We start from the raw sequence: 23,225 nt of genomic DNA on the forward strand, positions 1-23,225 counted from the left end.
CTTTAGAATAAGCTTTTTCACCTTCATGGTTGTGTTCAGGCTTTAAGCTGCATTTTTTTTTTCATGTCTTACTGCATGACAGATGAAAAGAATTAAAGTAACTTTTCTGGAAACAATAAAGATCAGATTCCTGCAGCCAGATCACTGCTGATAATTCATCACAGTAGCAACAGCAGCACCATGACTCTACAGCAAATTCCCTGAATATGCCTATACAACTCAGAATGAAGGGATAGCTTTGAACACTTCTTAAAATATTTTTCTTCATCTTAAGCATCTCTTGATTCCTTCCTGGATCCATCTTGCTCTAAATCAGAACAGATGGCTGGTAACTTTCCTAATATAAGATAGTGCAGACTACTGTGTTTGGGATGGATGCAGAGGACACAGCAGTGTGTTACTGATCTATGCTAGCAGCCTGACTGGTGCCATCTTACTTGCAAGGAGTATCAAATATGAGCAGCAACACCCTCAAACTAAAAAGCCTCTCTTCCCAGTATGTATGAAACAAGTACTTGAATTCCCAGGTTACATATATTTTTTTCTTTTTGGTTTTTTTTTTTTTAACCATTCAACATTTCAGATATGTATATAAGGGTATATAAAGGCCACTTCCAAATGTGTGAACACCTCTTCTAATAGTGCTCATTTCCTGAAGGGTACAAGTGCATAGTAAGGTTGCAGAAAACCAAAATTTTTCTTTTGTATTGTGTAAAAGCTCCTTCAGGGCACCTGCTGACATCAATATACTCTATCTAGTAAATTCAAAGTAATTCCAGCCAGCTCACCCTCAAAATATTCATTCAATTTTAGAGAAGCTTGCCCATGGGACTAGTGACGTCTGCTGGACCGATGCCTTCCTCAGCAGACTCTTCCTAAAACTGCTGCTGTCAAGCTATAGCTTTTCTCATCAGGGGCATTAATAATGCATTCCTCTAGATGAACACTTGCTTTTCAGATATGGTGGGAAAAGTATAATGCAGAAGGCTTATATCCAAAATTGTCCAAAAAATGCAAATGTGCTTAAAAGTCAGGGCAGGAGAAGGAAGGTGCAGATAACTAGCAAGACGGACAGAAAATATAAAATCACAGAATCATTTAGAATGTGAAAGACCTCTAAGATCATACAGTACAGCTGCTAACCTAACACTACCAAGTCCAAGTAATGTCCCAAGCACTTCATTTGCCCAGAGAAAAAAAAGTATTTGCCTCAGTGTATTTTTTCCACAAACCAACCTCAAGAACTTACAGACTCTTATCAAGGGACTTTATAGTGATGGGTCATAAACGTAGAGCACCTTCTCCTCACTGTCTGCACACTAGCCAGCATCTCCTGCATGCAGCTGAGCTTCCCACCTGAAAGCTGAGACAATAGGCCATCTCTCAGCTCCTCCAGGCATCATGACACTAGGTAGAAAGACCAGAGAAAACTCAAAATATCTCTGCTCTTAGTGGGCTACACTTTCACCAAACTCATTAGCTAAATATGTACTTACTATTCTTGATCTCTTATAATAATTCTAAGCATCATAAATGCAATGTCAAGAATTATTTTCAGTTATTTAAGCTCCTAGTTTCATCCATGATTGATTTGTTTTCCAGTTTCATTTATCTGAAGACCTCCTTCATTCACTGAGACATTACTGAAGACAGACCAAAAATACCTGGTTTGCTTGCCCAAAACAACTACCAGATGATTGCCAAATTGCTATCTCTGATTGACATGCCTACAGAGCAGCAGCAAAGAGGTCAGGTGTGCCCAACTGCAATACTCATTATTAATAAAATCTCAAATCTCACAGATGCTGCAGAAAAAGCAAAAGAAGATCCCCACAACAGCAAGACCATTCAAGAGATGGACAGTAATGGCTTGGTGCTTCATCAGATCTAAAGACTTATTGCTATGCATCCTTAAAAGCAGAACTCTTGTATCCAGACTGTATCATTCTACATTAAGCAAGGTGAATACAAGGACATTCCAAGACAATGTTCCTATCATTATATAGGAGAGACTAAATACTCCTCTTGGATTTACACAATGTAAAATTACATGCAGATACTGCTTAAAGACCAGCACTTGTAGCTTAATTATTAATCTAGAACACCTGTATGTCTGCATTCTGTCATACAGTGCTCAGTGTCACTGCTTGTAAAAACAGCAATACCATCCCCAGCCACATTCAGGCTTTCATTTTTTCTTCAAGGTTTTCTGGGACTGTGCAGCTCAGTTACCTGTAGACTGCCCTGTATGGACTGTCAGAGAATCTAAATATTTTCACAGCAAACACTGAAAGCTAAAATAGCAGAAATTTGCCCAAAGGAAGACTGAATGGAATAGTGTACATATTTATCAATCTATAACCCTTACAAAAGGAGAATGCCTAGTTTCTTGAGAGAGATGAAGAATGCACTTAAGTTTCTGGTTAGATACTGCTCAGGTTTACAAAAGGAGTGAAAATGTCTAAAGCAACTCTGGTACTTTGAAAGTGTGGAACTTAAAACTTTCTGCCAACTGCACTGTGGCCTCCTGTAAAATATCCTTCCTAAAATATAATCTTCAATTTTTATAATTTAATTACATAGCCTAATGTTGTATCAGATTTTTCAGTTCTAATCCTATGGAAAGAGTTTCATTTCCTAACTACTCAAAGAAAACAAGAGGGAGTTGAACATAAAATATCTCATGCAATACATTCCACTAAATTTTCTTTCTAGAGTTTCTTAGAAGGAAGTAGAGGGATGCTAAACTGAGGCCCCAACAGTGGTATACCTGAGTAAAAATTACCTCTTAGAGAAAGAACAGAGATTTGAGTGCTCAAGAGTGAGACTAAGAAATCAGATTAATTGTACAGAAGAATTAATCCTCCTGCTAGGGAATGATATCTTCTATCTTCTGCTTTTTCTTTGGCACTGCAAGTAGTTTTCTTCTAACAATGTTAAAGATTTCCACTGCTGGTTCCTAGAATACTGAAATGGCCTTAAAATTCAAGAGCTGCTGCAACTCCAATTTGTATTTTATATTTGTTAATAGTAACTGTGGCTCTGCAGGGAAGATTTCTCATACCTTTCTCTATGATTTCAATTCTATGTTTATCAAATTCTCTTCAGTTTTAAAGTGCTGTCTGAAAAGCAACTTTGCTCTGCATGGCTAAACATAGGAAAGTTTTTGTCTTCAATAAGGCCTTAAAGCTATAATCCCAAATCTCAGTGGGCCTTGTTAAAGAAACATCATATATTTTTCACACTTCCTTATGAGATGGGAAAAAAAAATTGTTCAACATACCAGTCTGAACTTATACTGACTAATGTGGCCTTAGGGAAGGGACTGTTGAAATTCATGCATCTAGTCATTAGAAATGGACTGATAGACAAAATTATGATAAATCAGCATAGGTAAGCTTTTTTTAAATTTAAATTTAAAAAATTAGTAGTTACAGGTGAAAAAAAGAAGACATTGAGAGCCACTGCTCAAATGCTGTAAAACTGGTATAACCTGCTATTTCTGTGCACTCTGAGCACACTGGGAGGTATTTACATTACTCAGTTTTGGCACTCAGTGACCTGATGGATGAGCAGAGATAGCTGATGAAGCTACTGGTCTCAGCAGTACCCTTGACCCTGCCTGGACACCTGAACTGCTCATCACTCATTTCCTAAATTGCCATGGTTCAATGGGCAGTGTCTTTAAGCAATCCAAAATTGGCAACAATTTGCTTTCAACCATATGCTCTAAACTGCAGCAGCTGAGGACTTGACTGTCAACGGGCTCAGCTGCCTGTGCTGCAAAAGCAAGGCAAGCAGTTGGTGCAGTAACCTCACCTAAGAGCACGACTGAAAAGCAGGGTTGGCTTTGCAAGACAATCTGAGCTTCCCACCTAGGCTGTGCAGGGAGAGAGTCAGCAGCAAACCCAGTTAGCAATGTGATAGCCCCTTGCCTTGTTACTAATGGCCACACCACAGTCCCCAGGAAAGGCTCTAACCACAAACCACGGGAATTAAGCACTGTGTAGAAGATACAGCCCTAATATGAGCTCACTGCCACACAAGCCAGCAGCCTCAACACTGCCACTAGTACCAGAAGGATGGTGTCTTGGATACCCTGCCCTAACAGTATTGAAACAGGTGTGCATTCAGGGCTACAGAATAGCCACAAAGAGTAACACTGGTTTTGTCAGCATAACAAACCCAGGCAAGCGGCAGAGAAAAAATTTTTAAGCAAAAAATCAAATTAAATCGAAGCTGAATCAACCAATTGTCTGCATGATGAGATGGCTCTGCTGTTACCCTGTACATAAAGCTCTAAGTTCCCTAGCCACAGTATAAAGCACTTGCCTGGGTCTTCTCACAGAGGTTATTCCTACCAGCTGTGCCACATGAAGATTTATACATGCTCCATAAACTTTAATTCTCTTTTTAAGTCCTTTTATACCAAGCAGGGGGGCATTTCTGAAGTTAAAATGGATTTTCAGAACAATATAAAGATGTAAATGTTTTCTGGCCTCTGATTTTTAAACCTTTGGGTAAAATTAAATCTCTTCCACAGCAATGTTGATATTCCATATAGAAATATTCACAAATACCAAGCACTCCAGAACATTATGTTTGAATCCAAAGGGAGAAGTTATCCTGCTGTACAAAAGAAATGCTGTACTCACTCTTCACAAAAATATCTCAGCTTTGAAGTTGTTTTTTTCCTGATGTACTGACTTCAGAAGAGAAGGAAATTCAGTATTTCAAGATGCAATTACCCGCAGCAAAGCAAGGAACACCACAAATAGTAGAAGTGGTTAATCCTGAATTTGCTGACAGCAAAATTTATTCTTTCCATTCATTCTATCTAAACCATTGCCAAACAAAAGCCTAATGACTAAAGTTAGAATTTCATACATGTTGTATTTTCCCTTTCACACTGAAATCACTATTTTAATAGAAGATATTTATTTTTTTCATCACTTTCCCTCTCCACAGAAAAATACACCTCTTGCAAAAATTATACAGAAGCTCCCTTTATGCAGGTAGCACAAAATTGAAGCATCAGATGTGGTGAGAAGTCAAATTTAACAAGCAATTAAATCCTAAATAAATAAAACCAGCAGTCAAGAGCACAGCTTCCTCTCCTAAAAATAAAATTTGAGTTAAGTCAAAATCCTAAACCAGTATAGATTTTTTTACATATTTTACTACATCTTACAGCTCATTTTGGAAACTCACAGTAGACCAACTGCATATGTGGAAAAACTCAACTTTCCATTAGCCCCTTTTCCACTTCCTCTGCCAGTATGTGTCCCCACGTCTGTCAGTTTTCCTCTGCACAGGGAAATACTCTTCCATAAATAACCCCTCCACCCTTCCCAAAACTGTTCCTAGTTTTAACACCTCCTCTCCTCAGCGCTATTTCCCAAGTTTTCCCTTTCAGCTATTCTGAAGCTTTCCCCTTTTATGCCACAGCAGAGATTTAACAGCGCCTGTTCAACCCTGGCTGATGATGATGATGATGATGATGATGATGCTGATGGCAGCTCTCAGGCAGAGCTGTCCAGAGTCCTGCGGTCCTGCTGCAGACACGAGGCACAGCAGGAAGAATCACACAAGGCCACACACCAACCTTGTGGGGGCTGCCCCACACACATGCACCTTGACACAGTCAGATTAGTGAATGCAGATTGTTTTGGCTCCTTAGTTTTATGGGCTTTCTTAAAATTTTATGGGTCAAGGAAAAGGGAAAGCTAGTCTCAGCTTAGAAGCCCAAGATACAGGATTAGGGAGGCATGTAGCCTGGCAGCCCAGTTCTGGACATGAGCAAGAGCAGAAGAAGAAAAAAGTAATAAAAAGGGGATTTAGATGGAAGACTTAAATCTACATTCAAACCAAGTCAATGCTGATGCAGGAATTGATGTTATAGACAGACTAAAACAGACTTTTGATAGCAGGAAGTGAAGTAGGCATGGAAAACCTCTGTCACAAACATGAGGTCAATGAGAAGTCTTTAATTAGATGACCGTGTTCAAACAGGAGATGCAACAGCTGAAAACAAGACAGCTATAAACATTTTGTACAGAAAATTAATCAGAATGGACTTCAGATGTAGGAGAACACATCATAGGTGAAGAAATAAAACCACTCTTGATAATTCACAAATGGTAGAAAAGCAGTTCAATCAAGACTGTGGTACCAGTGTGCTAAGTGGAATCAGCATCTCTATGCTAAGATGTCTGAGGCTGAAAGGATTGCTGGCTCAATACACTTCAGGGGCATGTGTGTGTGGGAAGGGGCAGGTCAAGCCTTGCCTTTCATGAGGTGATGCTCCATACACCGCCAGGCCTGTATCCCAGCCCTGCAGAGGCTGCCAATCCCAAGCACACCAGAGGCAATGCTCCACACTCACCTCTGGAGCTCCATTCTAGCCCAGACTGGCCAGATACCAGAAGTCACACCTGGGGGAGCCAAAAGGTATCTAAGCCAGGACTTTCAGTGAGCACATCTTGACCCTACCTTTTATTGAAATTTCTATCAGCCAAACACCACTGGAGCCAGGAGCGGTAGCTATACTTGTTCTTTTATGGACCTTTTTGTCCTTCTTTTTCTTCTACTGATTCCTTCTTCTCATAGTTTAGAGTAAAATTGGATGGGATTGGAGGTTGCTCAGTTAATGCTTTGAGAATTTGCTTTTATGTTGATCGAATGCTGCTCTAAACTTTTGTCAAAGTTCTCTGATTTTCCAAAGTTCCAAAGTTTTTTCTTGACCTCTTCAGAATCTCGTATCAGTATTCTTCCTGTGCATCTAAGAGTACAAAAAAAACTGTAAGTCCTTTTAAGAGTTTTGTCAAGCAAGTTTTTGGGGCCTTACAGATGTCACTCCAAATTGCTTCCAGAGAGCAAAAGAGACACATTGAAGGTGAATTTGAGTCTTTGGCAGGTGACTGACAGAAGTGGAAAACTAAACGAAGACATTTAAAGCTAAAATATTCATCCCCTTGCAAGAACAGCCATTGGGCTATTACTCTCATGGAAACACACAGTGGGAAAATAGGCATGGCCAATCCAACATCTCACTTCTGAGTAGATCTAATAGTTCAGTCTTTAGGAAATTATTAGGCTAAAGCTCTAAAATTCTGTACAATTTTATTCCCTGGAACAACCCTTCCCAGCTTTCCAGTCAGATCTCGTCTGTGTTTTCCTCAAACATTCACGCCAACACATGGTGAGGTGGATTGAGAACTGAAAGAAGAGATCCTAGAAGGTCCTGATCGGTGGCACAGGGTCTAGTTGGAGAACTGTAGCTAGTGATGTCCCCAAGGTTCAGTAGTGGGCCCAGAATTGTTTAGCTTATTCCTCCATGACTTGGATGGAGGGGCAGAGGCCTCCTCAGCAAGTTCACTGATGACACAAAGCTGGAGGAGTGTCTGATACCCCAGAGGGCTCTGCAGCCCTTCAGAAGGACCTTGACAGAGTGGAGAGAGGGGCAAAGAGGAGTCTTCTGAAATTCAACTAAGGCAAAAGCAGGGTCCTGCACCTGGGGAAGAGCAACCCCTGGCTCTAGTACAGGCTGAGGACTGACCTGCTGGGAGATGGACCTGGGGGTCCTAGTGGACAACAAGCTGTCCATGAGCCAGCATGTGGCCAAGAAGGCCAAAGGGATCATGGAGTGCACTAGGAAGAGCATTGCCAACAGGTCAAGGAGGTGATCCTGCCCCTCTACTCAGCTTTGGTGATGCCACATGTGGAGTCCGTCCTCAGTACAAGAGAGACATGTAGCTCCTGGAGCAGGTCCAGTGGAGGACAACAAAGTTGGTGAGGTAACAGGAGCATCAGTATTATGAGGAAAGGCAGAGGGAGCTGGGGCTGTTCTGTCTGGAGAAGAGACAACTGAGAGGGGACCTCATCAGTTCTATCAGTACCGAAAGGGTGGGTGTCAGAGATTGGAGTCAGGCCCTTCTCAGTGCTGCCAAGCAATATGGCAAGCAGCAATGGGTAGAAATTCATGAACACGAGTTCCACCTAAAATGTGAGGGAGAACATTTTACAGAACATGTGACTGAGTATTGGAACACATTGCCCAGACAAGATGTGGAGTCTCCCTCACTGGAGATGAATTCAAGAACCATCTGGATTCAATTCTGTGCCATATGCTCTAGGATGACCCTGCTTGAGGAAGGAGGTTGGACCAGATGGTCCCACAGTGGTGCCTTCCAACCCTACCCATTCTGTGATTCTGTGATAGGTATCACTTATTATGCTTATTAATTATACAAATAATTTAATTTATAGCTTAAGGCCAGTAGTCAGAGAAGCCAGCATAAGAATTGCTCATTCTGTTTTGATGCTACAGCACTCAAAACAGGCAGCCAGCAACAATATTCTATTGTTGCTGCACACACAAAAATGGAAGATTCCTGACCAATTTTATAAATAAGCCCTTCTTCTTTGGTCTCAATTCAGACACTCCCAATTTGCTTTAGCCTTACCAATTTAAAAATATTTCAAGTAAAATTGGCAGCTTAAATCGTTAAGTATTGTTAGTTTACACAGCCTGTCATAGAGAAATACAATAGAAATAACAAATGCTAATTCATTTAAAACAGGCCAAGATCCTAAAATCCAATAAATAAATCAAGTTTTGAGGTTTAAGTAGTTCATATCAGCCACCTGTCCAATAATCTTTTATAAGATTTGCTTTTTCACTCTTGGCTTATTATTTGATTCCTGCCTGCTCAAATAGATCCCGTCATTTTAAAGGCATTACAGGAGTTGAGTACTTACAGTTCCCATGCGAACCCAACAGTCTTTATAAGTCCTTGAGAAACAAACTGCAAGCATCCAAGTGGAAATCTGCTATGTTTGATGTATGATTACAAAATTACCCTCAATAGATCAGCACTATTGTATCTAGGCTACCTGCCTTTAAAAAAAAACCAATGTTACAAGGAAAACAAAATGAGATATACACATACATAGTCAGACTTGAGCAGATGTGACACTGATTTCCTTCCAGCAAGTAAGTCTAGCCCCTAACTGTAATCAGCAAGAACACTGCAGGCTATAGTTTAGGATCCCCATGCCCACTTATCTGGTGGGAATTCTGAATTCTAGTTTGCTAATCCCCACCTGAAATCTAGCAAGACATCATTTCATGGGAGGTTAAAAGAGTATTAGACACCAGCAGTGAACTTCTAGACCTGTCACTTGATTGTGGAGGCAGACAGCACCAGAAGGCCAGAAAGTATTTATTCAAACAGCTGATCAAAAGATGAATGAACAGACAGTAAAGGAAACAGGCAGGCCTGTATCCTCTGACATCCTTAATACAACTACAGAGCTGAGCACTACAAGAAAGTGCTCACACACTACTCTGAAGAACATTTCTGGATGTTGGAGGCATGTTACAGAACTACATGCTCAAGTGCTCTGACCCAGCATGGCATTTCTTACATTCCTATCATCCTATGAGTGTTATTAACTACCTGGCAATGCAGTTGCTCCTGACAACACATTTTAAATTAGGTTCATATAGTCTTGCTGCTTTTAATTTACAATTTTTTGTCACCCAACTTAACATTTCTCTTATTACAAATCCTAAGATTCCTCAAAGAGCTGAAGTACAGCAAGATGAGCCAAAGACACGTGAAAACTACCAATATTGAGTTTACCTGAATTGCAGTGTTTCACAAATAGATATGAAGAATATGGGGAAAAGGCATAAGCCTGAAATTAATTTTTGTTTTACCATACTACAGAATCACAAATCCTGATTCAAAAGCATATTTGTTATCAGAGATCTTAAAGGAATAGTTATCTATTTTTTCTTTTAAAAAATTAGACCATTAGAAATAGTTAAGCAATAGCCCTTACAGTCAATTTCATATTTTTACATTGCCAATTATTATGTAGATAGTATTTAACACTTTTAATGCAGAGAAGAAATTAAGTACCCTGTGAGACAAGTAGCAATACAACATGATCTTTCACAATACACAAGAAGAAAGGCAGGTTATCAGGTAGATTATCAACAAATGGATATGTGATTTGGGATTGCAAATCCCATTTTAAAAACCAGTCAGAATCCTTCCTCTGCTGATTTCAATGTGAAATGTCAAAAGGTGAACCAAAAAAGTGACCTAAGCAAAAAGCTCATCCGAATGACAAAATGAGCAAAAATGTTTGAGCAAAAATGTGAGAACTTATTCAGTAGAAAAAAAGTTTGTTCCAACAGTTTACTTCAATTAGTTCTTCTAAAAAGATTTTAAATAGCAAACACTAAATATCAAAAATACAACAGTTCAAAAGAATAGAAAGATTTATCAGACCTGTGTTTAGGAGCAAGAATTAAGTAGCTCAGTAACTACCATAAAAGGCTGCTGCACATGGCAGGTACAGTTTCAAGAAACAAGAAAGTCAGGACATTTCTCCTGACAGTTATATTTAAAAGCTGCATACACTGTTTCCCAGAGGTGGAAAAAGATGTTACCAGCACTGGAGAGGAGTCTGCTGCCTAGGCATTCAATATTCATGAAGCTTATAACTTCCACATGTCTATCAAACTCTGAGAAGTATTCTTTTCCTTTCTGTCCCAAAACCCTGACTGGCATCAGACTGTATTTTTAAAAACTTTTTCCTGTTCAGTCATATCTTCTAAGGCAGGTCATGCCATCCATGGCATCAATTTTCTTAACTCAATACCATGAAATAATTCAAGAAGGTAACAAAAAACAAAAAAAATCTGAAACAAACCACACCCTTCATGTTCCATTTACAATCACATCCAGTTTTTTAATCATTCCAGACAGAGAAATCAGATTACAGATAGCACAAACCAGGGAAATACTGGTCACTCCTCAGTCAATCAATTATTGATGTGTGCAGTCCCGTGTGTTTTCCACAGGCAAGAATCACTGAAAAACTACAAAAATCTCAGACATTCAAAAAATCAGTGAAATGGAACTCAGTTTGATGTTTTTATGAGAAGTGAATTACTCTAGAGTTTATATAGAGAATGAAAGCCATTCTTGGGAGAAATAAACAACATTCTAGAATACATCAATAACAGCCTCATAAACAGCTAACATACATGAACTATAGTAAAAGCACTAGGACCCAAACCCTCCACGTTTTCAGCCACAAACTCAATTTTCAGCTCATTCTTGTCCCTCTAAAGCTAATAAAATGAACAATTCCTGGAAGCAATTTTTCAACTCTCAAATTATAAGCAGCAAATTTTTACATAGGAAAACATTTCTGCAAAAGCTGTAAACCATTCAGAGAGACTGTAGATGCATATGAGATACAAACAGCTATCAGTGAACTTTTGACAAAGTTTTGTGAAGCATTCTACAGGGAAAAGGGCAATTTTCCTCCTACTGAACCTTCACAAGTATTTTCTGAGATCAAGTTATGGTCAAATTGCCATGTAACCACATTTTCAATTTTCTTCATACATTTTTACAACACTCTTGTTTCAGCTGTATTTACTATTATCACTCCCAGCAGCTAAGGCTGTTTGCATAAGGTGTTATTTGCCAAGAACCTGTTACTTGAAAGGAAGACCTCTTCTGTCTGCACAGCAGATTTGTAGGTGGAGAAAAGCAGCTTTGCTGAAAGAAAAGTGGAGGGGACCAACATAATCAGAGGCACATGATACATATAGGACAGAGCAGAAAATGCATGAGTTATCCTTCTCTAATGGAACTCAAACACATTTATAAGATACTTTTTTCATCTAGTTTCAACTAATTTGCTGTAGAAGAATTGTCATAAATCTCCCCCAAGGGCTAAAAGCCTAACTGCACACAGACTTACCCAGAACTTGTATTATCACATGTAACACACACCTAAGTGTTTCTAGCCCTGTTTCACTGCTGGAGTAAGATACAAATCACTACAACACTTAAAGGCTACCCTCAGGAAGATCAGAGGAATACAGCTGCAAGGAGAAATGACAAGAACTACTATAAATAGCATGTCTGGATATATTTAATCCTATTTTAACTTTACAATTCCTCAAATGCTCCTGAATGTCCTCAAGCAAAGCAGCCTAATATACAGAGAATACCCAGAGCACAACTGTTAAGAATTCCTTGCAAAATAAAGGTATATGGAGAGAGGCTCCACATGACATGTTCACAGTTTGTTCCTATCCCATATGTCAGTCACTTTTCCAGAGATTGGAAGCAGAGACATGCTTCTTCCTTCCACAGACAACATTTTGCTGGAAAGGGCCACCAACAGCACACATGTTGGGAGAACAAAAACGGCCATGACCAAGAAAGAAAAAAATTCTGAACAAAACTAGGATGTAATTGGATAAAGGATACTTGCATAAAAACAAAGAGGAAGGCTGCTTATTAGACTGCAATCTACCTGGAAAGGAGCTGATGGTCAACACAGATCAACAAATTTGACATGAAATCAGCATATTGCTGATGCCACACAATGGGCAATTATCTTCACAGCAACTCTCAGCCTCAGACCACAGATTTGTAAAAAAAGGCTTCAGGATCAGCCACCCCTAAACAGCAATCACTCCAAATGGATAATTACCACTCAGCAGCCAGTAATGAACCACAGCCATTTATCTACTTGAATGTTTGTTTCCTTTGCACTGTTAACATTTAGAGCAATACTGAATGTAAGGTACAGTGACAGATATGCCAATGATTTACTGGAGGAAAGAGAGTTCTGTTGCTCACTGAAGCAGTGTTGTTCATAGGACATAATTCGTAGTTTAAGGGGGAAAACACTTCCCTATCCGAGGAAGAGAAATAAGCATTAAGTTAATTACAAAGAATTGCAAAACTGAGCTCTGAATAAAAGAGGGATGAAATGAGTTTCCAAGTGAGACAATAAATTTCTTCTGACACCCCAGAAGTCTTGAAATGAAGATCACACTCAAAAGCTACTACATTCCCCTCAAGAGAAATATTCAAGTGCATCCCCAGAAAAGGGCGCCTGAATGTGAATTATTAGGCAATATCAGTCAGACTCTCTTTAGCAGCAGTGTTTGTCAAGGGAGAATTTCACAAAGCCCAAATCCTCAATTGCCACAATGGAACTGTGTATTTATCTCTCAATAAATAGATTTATGCTTGTGTACATAGACTAAGTACAGATTTGGTTCCATTTCTTCACTCATGCTTTACAAATATATGATTACTTTATTGTATTTAGATATTAAAACAATACTTTCACTTCTAATTAACCTTATTCTTTTTAACCTATTGCCCAGCTAACCAGCACAGACTCTACAGCATCCACAAGAAAGGTGCTTCCCATTCCATCACACAGATCAGATTCTGGCCCTGCCAGAATTGGACAGAACCCAAGTGTACCCAGGGACTCACAGCAACTGAAGAGAAAAACAGAATGCCAGAGTGCACACTTATCCCTTGCAGCTACTGGGGTCCAAGCCACATGCAGACCTCCTGCTGATCCCTTTATACTCTAGACATGTCCTTGCTCACTCCCCTCTCATGGGAAGCAGGCCATGGGCTCTGAAACCTTTCCATTACCTCCAAAGGCAGGGGTATGTGCAGAAGCAAGCAAGGTAAGTGTTATAATTTTTATCAGAATGTGGGCACCTGAAAGTTTTGGAAGTTGCACTAATCAAGAAATCAGACACTTTGTTCAGAATTCTTGAAATAAGATTTGAGTTCTAAATGCAAACACATCACATTAAATAAGTCATACTGGTTTTGATATTTTTGCTTATGCTGTGTTTACCTTCCTGTTCAATATAGAAAGAGAGGTGGTACTTGAGGCCAGCTGATAAATGAGTTAGTGGAACCAGATTGAAGTGCTAATATCCTTTTTCCTGCTCTTTCCTAGAAATATAAAAATGGAAAAACAATACTAAACCAACAGTTTGGTTTCTGAAGCTTAAAAAGAATCCTCCATTCATTCTCTTCTGTTATTTCACTTGTCCAGGAACTGGATAGAGAAAATACCAATTACTGTCAGAGAAGAATTAAAACCTCAGTTTTTCCTTATGCTCACTGCAAAATCCCAAAGATAAATACAAAATAGTGGAGTGGAAAAAAAGTTGGAAAAAAGTGATTTCTAACAAGTCTGCCTGTGGAAATATAAAGAACTGAATATAATCTCACACTAAAATACTGCTGCTGAGAACTCCATTCAAGAAAAGCATTTGTGAATGCTAAGAAAATTACTAAGTAGATTACTTTTATCTCAATAACATGTCAGAGTAGATGAATGTGTGTTAGGATAATTAAGTTTTCTCAGTGATAAAGAAATGAAACTTGAAAAGCAAGACCGTAAGTTACCCTTCTGTAAGACTTAAGAGGAGTAAGCGAAATATCTTTCATTTTAGACAGATTCTAGTAAAACATCTGCCATTGTCAGAATAAGCAGTTTAAATTATAATACTTCAGGATGTATTTTGGATCCCTAAATAATATTTAGATCATAAGGTTTTCCAAAGCCATCTTCTGAACTATTACATCAAGAAAGATATTTTTCCTCTTACATAACTAACATTAACAATGTAGAATAACCTTTTCTCTAAATATTAAAATCTTGCATTCTCTCCATTTGTCAGAGTTTATTTCCGCTATTCAATATTGCTTCTGTTGAAATATAAAAAGAATACACTTGGCAACATCCAGGATACACAGACTATAAGGAATCACACATGCTTGTAAGGTGTATGTTTCTCCTACAAAAATATTGAATGCATATAGACATTCGCTTGACTGTGTGAGAAAACATTTCTGTTGCACTTTTATGAGGTTTTGGGCTATAAATTATTTGTGTATTGACTGAGTCTGGACTGAATATCTTCATCCATACTTATTTAAATTTTTCACCTAGTTTCCAAGGTTTAAAGAAAAAACAACAACAAACCACTATTTAAATGTGACTTACACAAAATCAATGCTTTCTTTTCTATCACTGCCCAAAGAAAGCAGTAAATTATGCTTAAATCATACATTGGAGCCACTGTTTAATCAAAATGCTCTCATCTCTGCTCTCCAACAGATAAAGGCTTTAACATGTTAGGCAGTGTTGTTTTTCCTTATGTCGAACTCAAAGCTTGCTGAAATCAAGTGTTTGCTTTATGAGGGCTCCACTGCACTCAAACATATCAAAGAAACACATTTTTATGACACTGTATTTAATTACCTTCTTCACCTGTTTGCCCTTCTCTCAGGGCCCTGCCTTTTTTTGAAATAACATCATCACAGGACTGAAAGCAAATTAAATTTAAACACTAATAACCAAGTTAGAGACATGTGCCCCTAGAAAGAACAAAACTCTTTGGTCTTTTTTTATAAATATTACAATGCAAAAATCTAACAGATTCTCTCTGGCTGCAACAGAAACCAAATACTACTCCTCTGACATTTTGCTTAAGCAAAATACTTTAAGAAATATGCAAATTCAAATAGGTTTATATCTGAGATTAACAGACTGTCCAAAGAACATAAAAGAAATACTAATGCGAAGCAAATGAATAGCAGAATCTGAGTTTAAAAAAGGGTGTACTTACTCCTTATTTCTGCATTGAATGCATGGCTGGTAAAGGACTTTGACAGCATTCCAGCTTCTCACTGGTCCAGAGCTAGGTGTGAGGATATCTCCAAATAGTGTAAAATCACTGTGGGAGGAAGAACTTCCTAAAGACTCTACCAGCAATGTGTCAGAATTTAAAAGCCATATCTATAAATGAAAAATAATTTAGTTTACTGCAGATTACTTACAATTCCATTTTTAACTTTACTCTGACCCTAAATCAGATGGCACTTAAGCCACATTCTTACAAAGTTTCTCACTAAGTATTAACAGACATAATTGATATTTTATTATACAGCACAGTCTGCACAGCTTCCAGTGAAGGAAAAAATGGTAATACAACACTGATTAATCAGTCACTCTTAAGATCATTACTCTGAAGCTGCCTCTTTTTGTGACTGTAGCACATTCCCTTTGGCAGTTTGGCAGGAACAAAAAAAATAGTCCCAAGTCATCTCTTTCAGTACCAGATGTATTATTCTTCCAATCTCATAATTTTTTAGGCATTAGTCAAGCACATAGTGTTCAGCAACTGAGGGCTTAAGACAGACAACTGAAAGACTGCCCACTAAAGTGCCAAAAATTGAGGATTTTTAGAAGCACCACAGTAGTGAGGGCTCTATGGAGGTAATACATGCAAGGAAAAAGATAATAATTAACATGATCTAAAAGGCATGTTAGAATTTGCAAACAGCTGCAGCAGACTCTCACTTGAGAAATAAGTTTCAAATTTCATAATGGGATTGGCATTCTTCAGCACTCTTTGGTCACAGCAATTTGAGAGATATTTACTGAGGTGAGTTTTGAGAAATCTGAACTTTTTGCATCCCATTAAGGATCTCATTTAATCTTTGTGCGATTTGGTATCAGTGTTCTGACTTGGATCCAGGGCTTTCCTGCTAAACACCATACAAATAAGCCAGGCTTTTCCTTAATTCACAGCCAGCAGTAGTGAAGTGATCCAAGTTAACAATGGAAATCAATTTTTACAAATCTGGTGCCTGTATGAAATTTTTATATATGAAATATTTATCACAGAAAATGGGATTTATATAGTGTTGTTCACTAGAGAGCAATCTTCTGCTTCTCATGATCTAATCAGCTTCAAGTAAAACAAGTTACATGATGTTATGTAGCAGACACATGATATCCCCTGTGGAGGGAGAAAGCAGTCATTAACAGGACACATAGTATATGTTGTAATTGAATGTGACAGTCACAATTTATCAGAGCCCAAGGCTCAGAACATTACAGTGGAAGCTCCATAAAGAAGGAATGAGACATATTGATAAAGATATCTTGGGAGGGGATAGGAGGAGGAGAATCACTTCAGCATATGCACATGAATGATGACAAGCAACTGCACTTGGCTTTGCAAGTGGTTGTTCATCAGTTTTGCTCTGGTAATTCACTGTACACATTTATAGCCTAAACTGCAAAATATACCTCATTAGCTGGGACCATTACACAAGGTGCTTAAAGCCAAATGAAAAGAGGTGTTGAAAGAAAATGGTGCAGAAACAGAGGCCACTGCCAACACAAACTGAAGAGAGTTTCTTCCCTTCGAAATTTCTAACAATTCCGTGTGGAAGGAGCTTCCTGAGATGCCTTTCAGAAGAGGAATATCCTTCTAACAAGACAAGGGAACAATGTAGCAATAGCTCTCTGCTCCTTTCAGAATACTTCTGCAATCTGCTGCAGAGAAAGCAATCAAAGCATTTCATTTGCAACACAGTCCATTTGAAAAGCACTTATTTCTACAGAAGTGCCACATGTGGCATCTTACAATCATGTTCTAGAACTCATATGAATGTTTTTGTCTCAACCGCAACACAACAGATCTGTATTCATAATTTAGCACACAAAACGGAGAAAGCAAATGAATCCCTGGGGATGGAAGGATTCCCAGCCATGAGCAAAATCAACTTCTGAACCACATTTTTTACATTCTTTTATTCATGCATGAATAATTCTTTGATCTTGTTTTCGATCTGTGTGAACAATCGCTCACTCAGACTCATTGCGTTGACTCTAAGAATTTTATACATGTATTTCTGGCTAACACACTTTCATATTTTGAGCTGTGCTTTCAACTATGCTACTCACAATGTGCAATCTTTCCTTTCTTTCTATCTCTTTGCACAGCAAAGCTTGCACAATCAAATTCCTTCCACATTAGTTCCAGTAAGAAAAGAACCTTTACAGAAAAATATATACATAAAGTGTAGAATTCATTCACAATGCCATTGATGACCTTTCCTGAAATGACAGAATCAGAAAAATAAGTATTTGGGGGGTTGTTGGTCTTCTTTTCATTGTTTTCCTTTTGCTTCAAATCATTTTGGCAAGAGACTCAAAAGTTCTTTGGAGAAAAGCTGCAATAAATCTACCCCAGTTATATTTCATGGGACTAGAACCAAACAGCTGAAATACCACAATTTAGATTCTGTTATCAGTTTCCCTATATCAGCCTGAGTTTCCAGCATCAATTTGTGGACAATTAGGTATCAATTTGAATTTAATGTGGGTAAAAAAAACCAAATCTTTTATTATTCCTTGCTAGTTTTTTCTTAGTTATTGCAGACATTACTTACATCATTACACAATTAACAATGCAAAGTTCTTTCATTACAGCTATTTTGTTCTTACACTCGGAGTGTTCAGGTAAAGATTTGGTTTCCATATATTTCATAAAGAATAAAGCTCTCTAAGAGAGCTGGGTAGCTAAGTCTTAAGAAGGTTCTCATTATCTCACTTCTTAACCACTGCAACATCCACCCCATCTCCAGTCTTAACAAATGAAAATTGTTTCTGCTCATGCCCTTCAAGACAGGGACAATAATCAGACTGACAGGTCTCTCCCATTTTGTTATGTATTAATTTTCTTGGGATATCTTCCCACTCCCTCTCCACTCTTGAAATACAAGCTGCCTTACTTTCAAAACACTTTACAGTCTAATCTCACTCCAAAAAACATCTTTCCTTCAATGCTGAAAGACTGGAGATAGTGTTCAAAGAGTCCAAACCACTTTTGTCACAGATGTAATCTTTTTTATGAGGTTGATCTCATTCATGAGATGAATTCTCTGTATCTAACCAGAAAACTATTTATTTACTGCTTTAAAAGCTACACTTTCTTACAGTGCAGAAAAAAAACAGACACTGCTATACTGACCAATAATGTCCCATTTTGCTTGTGTTTTCCTATCTTACTATCTGTTTGCTGTCCTCTTCTTATTCTTAGCTTGTAACTCATGCAACTAAAAGGCAGGGAACCCTTCAACAGTGCAGTAAAAAGAGAAGGCAAATGATTCACAAATATCAAGAGGGCAGAGATACAGTTAGGACAAATAAGGACATCTCTATGCACCACTTTTTTTCCTCCTGAAACAAACTTTTTTTATTGACATCCTTTAAAAATTAAGAAAAAAAACAACAAAAGTAGTATACAGCTGAAACAACAGAGTATGTGTAACTTAAAAACCAGAAACTCATGTTCTGATATGTGCAAATAACATAATTGGCAATGCTAAATGATACACACAGAAGAAATGAGGAAAATAAATACATATATTATTTGTGGTTTAAAAAAATGAAAAAGATCTGTGAAAAACCCTAACTCTAATTATCACATACACAGTTCTAAGCTGTGTGTATTCAGTAGGCAAGCACAAACACTGTGAACTAGAATCTTTGGCTCATTATCAAAGCAAACAAGTGGGACAGCTGATTCATGATGCATCAGTGATAACACTACTTGTGTAACTTGGCTGTGTGCTCACAGCCCAAAGCACCCACATTTTACTGTTTATCTGCTGACTATCATTAATTTAAATACAGCTTACATTAGGCCTCTGAGTCCTAACCCATGACTCTAGAATAGTTGATCATGTGTATATCAACACAGGTTCCATTGCCAGAATCTCACCCTGGATAGGAGCAATGACTTTCTGATGTTAAATACTGAAAACACCTGTAAAAAGCTAACAACTAACCAATATAAAGGAAGAGATGCCAACCAGAAGCCAGGCCTTGTCTAATTCAGCCTGGTCCTCTAATCGGTACATTGGCAAAAATGCAGCTCAGAGCTAAGAGTAATGGCAATCTACTAAATAAAGTGATTTTCCTCTTAAAAAATAACAGGAAAAAAATGGTTATTACAGTTTGTTGTATCTAAGCTACTAGACCAGAATTTTATGTAACTTGGGAATAGATAAGCTCAAGGGAAAAATCACAATGATTTTTAATGACTTCTCAATTAGACAATATATAATTATGGGTCTGCTCATGAAACCTTCATTTTATCATCACACAAGAGATATTTCTCAGTGGTTGCACAAATTTTGTCTTGCCATTAAAATTTATTTAAAAACAGCAGATAAACACTTTCCTCAGCATCTGGATGTTCAAAACTCATAGAACTTGGACAATATATATAAAACAGTTTATGTAATTACATTGCCTCAAGAAAGTACATTTATAAATTTATCCAGGGCAGGTATCTCTAATCATGCACTTCTTTGTGTCTATGAATTATTTCTATAAACTGCAAAAATACAAATTCTATACCCATATTTAGCTCAGAAATAAAAGGAAACATCCCTGATTACAGTAAGTGTATAGTATTAAGATAACACTTATCCATCTTAAAAGTCTGAGGAATCTAGCTGTCACCATCTAAATATCAAGCTTAACCAAGTTCAACAGCATTAGAACACCAAGTATAATAGGCAATTTTATTTTTGTTCATACTTCACTTTGCAATGCAATGTACTGACTTTATTAATAGCCCCTGCTGACTTGAGACAATGGTTGTGAAAGATGCTACACAATTTGATTCACTTCTGGTGATTAAAGAAAAGAAGCAAGAAGGTGAAATATATATTAAAAATTAAAACTTTAGCTTTCTATATTTTCTGGATACAAAATAGTGTTATTTCCGTGCTACTTATGGTGCATCTGTAGTACTTTAATTACTGTATCAATAAAATTTCTATGTGCTTATCTAATTAGATTAAAATTCAGGGATATTCTTACTTGAAGAGATGTACCTCAGAACCACTGAGGTTAATTTTTTAAACATAAAATAATGAACAGCATAAATAATATGTTTTAGGAACTGGGATACATGGGGTAATCTTCTTCAGCAAGATGAAGACTTAAAAACTTACCAGAATATAGGTTTTTCCATTATCTCCTTTTATGGTGAATCTAAATGTGCTTTTAGCAGACGATAATTCCAAAAGACACTGAGCAACTATGCTCTGTACAAACTGAGACCTGTTTAAGAATTAACCACATATCATGTTTCCATAACAACTACACAGTTATTCATATCTATGCACTACAGGTAAATGAGTAACTCATACTTCAATTCCACTACATCCTACAATCACATTTTACTCAAAGATAGGGCATCTTTATCTTCCTCTCACTCAAAACTACAGAACTTTTTATTTCCTGCAATAAGAATTTTTAATAGATCAGGACTCTAAATTGCTTCACATCCTTTATTTTGGCTGACACCAATTGTCTAATGCTGAATAGAATCTTTTCCCCATTACATTTTACACAAATGAACACAAAGTTCAGAATTATGCATACATTTCAAATATAATTCCCAAAAACAACAAACTGTCATTAAACCATTGTACATCATACCAGGTAGCTGGATCGAGTTCTGTTTCATCTTAGTCTTAAATTCAAACTGAATTACTTGAAAATTCAAAAGTCTCACTTTCAATGAAACATTTCAAGATTTACTTAATTCAACTTTATATGACATACACTTCTGTTTCCATAATTGACCACCAGACATTGTGCAAACTTAAACAGTTCAAAGTAAAAAAGCATTTTGTTTTGGCTTATCACCTGAATAAAGAGACGCTGTGACAAATTATACACCAACTCCTGCATCACACACAAAAATGAGCAAACAAAACTGTACATTAATGAATTCTGGCTAGTTTGCCTTTACAATGCTTAATTCTGTGATGATTACATAAAATTGCACTGTTATTATATATAATTATTCAAGAAACCACAACATTAGAGCATTTCTGGCATCCTTTCTAAAATATATACTTGTGCAAATTATCTGATTATTTTGTTACCTTGGTGTTGGACTGAAACTTCCCTCAGTTGGTTGAATAATCACCTCAGTGGCATAATATTTAATGGTATCTAAAATGACAAAAACATTTTTCAACTACAATAGAATAACCAACTTATTAAGATTAGACTGTAAGTCACCATATCACTATACTAATTAAATATTTGTTCAGTAGTGAATTACGAGGTAGTGCAGCCAATCATATTTTGCTTGGGTATGTAGGAGTAGAAGCAACCATAACAAAAAAACTATACTGCCTGAAGAAAACTGCTCCAAGCTAATTACAAGATCAGCAATTTCTCATTCATATTGATCTTTGTTTAATGCTGGGAACAATCATCTTGAAACCAAGCAAGCAAGAGCTCAAGCTGAACCTTAAAGATGAATTGAAAGAACTTTCCTAAAGCACTGAGATCAGCATAGCTTACATAAGTATTTTAGTACCCTCTGCTGCTTAGTAATGCTGCAGTGAATCACTAGAGACAGTTTTAATAACAGCTCACACAGGGGAATAATTTTCTTCTTTGTTCAAAGAGCAGAATGGAACATCTTTCCTAAAATCACATTCACTCAACATTACCACTGCATACATTCTGAGTTTCATTGTAGCTGTTCACCAAAACTTCACTAAGACAGCTCTTAACACTAAACAGAAGTGTCTGAGGACATAATTTAATTTCCATCAATGAAATCAGGTCAAAGATGATGATATTGAAGATCTGGGTCTATGCTGCAAATGCAGTCTAACCAGAGGGCCAGCAAAACAGGTTAAGCCTCAGCATGTGAACAACTGGAAGATTCATTTGGTCCACAAGTTTTAAGGATGGAAGGGTTTTATCTGATCTCTGTCCCCACATACCATTAAAACTGGATGAAAGCAAACATTTCAGGAAGGCACTTAATCTGTTTCAAACCCTCCAAAGGCCTGGTAATCCCACCCCTTCACCAGGTAAATACTACACTTTCTAAATTATCTTCACTGTTAGGAAATTATGTTTTACCTCTAAATTTAATTATGTCTGCTCTGTGTTATGTGAGTTCTTTGAGACAGAAAGAAAAGACAGTTCAGTCTCCCTGGGTCCTCAGCCATTGCCCTGAATAAGGAATTGGTGCGACTGCTACAAGTGTATTGGGAATTTGGGAGATATTTGCTTGCAGAGAGATAGAAGGTGATTTCCCAAGAAAAAATCATACAAGTATATGTGGATAGAGTTGGGGGAAAGAATAGCCCATAGGGGAATCTCAAAGCTGAATCTGGTCTCCACAGCTATATTACTCTAATCCTGCTTTATCTGCAAGACAGTGATACCTGCTCATGAGGAAGCATGACAGTCAAGTTTGCTCTCAAGTCTCTTTTCAGAGAGATGGATCTGCCTACACTTACACTACACATCTTTTTTGTTCTCTGAACTCTACTGAAATTTCCTGCACCACTGAAGAAACATGATCAAAACTATGGATATCCTATTCAGCTTCAGTCATGTGCAGAGTCCATACCAAATTCCTGCACACCTATAGTGTTTGCCTTTCCCCATTCCCACTGATCTATTACTCATGACCTTGTTATTCATGCTCTTTTCCCAGCATTCCT

At 37.6% G+C, this 23,225-nt stretch overlaps 1 protein-coding gene across 5 annotated transcripts in view; it reads right to left on the bottom strand.

The window, feature by feature from the left end:
• The window catches only part of UBE3D (ubiquitin protein ligase E3D), a 76,367-nt gene that overhangs the window by 40,387 nt on the left and 12,755 nt on the right, over positions 1 to 23,225 (bottom strand). For 4 of the 5 annotated variants that reach the window (XM_079327177.1, XM_079327176.1, XM_079327174.1 and 1 more), the window contains exons 6-8: positions 21,636 to 21,705; positions 20,694 to 20,802; positions 15,500 to 15,669 (exon numbers count right to left, since the gene is read on the bottom strand). In XM_079327177.1, coding sequence (XP_079183303.1) covers positions 15,500 to 15,669; positions 20,694 to 20,802; positions 21,636 to 21,705 — 349 coding nt within the window. Of the gene's footprint in view, positions 1 to 15,499; positions 15,670 to 17,001; positions 17,782 to 20,693; positions 20,803 to 21,635; positions 21,706 to 23,225 lie in introns of those variants that run through there. The other variant, XM_079327178.1, reaches the window with a different exon arrangement.

The sequence above is a fragment of the Erithacus rubecula genome, assembly GCF_903797595.1.
Source record: "Erithacus rubecula genome assembly, chromosome: 2".
Lineage (NCBI taxonomy): Eukaryota > Metazoa > Chordata > Aves > Passeriformes > Muscicapidae > Erithacus > Erithacus rubecula.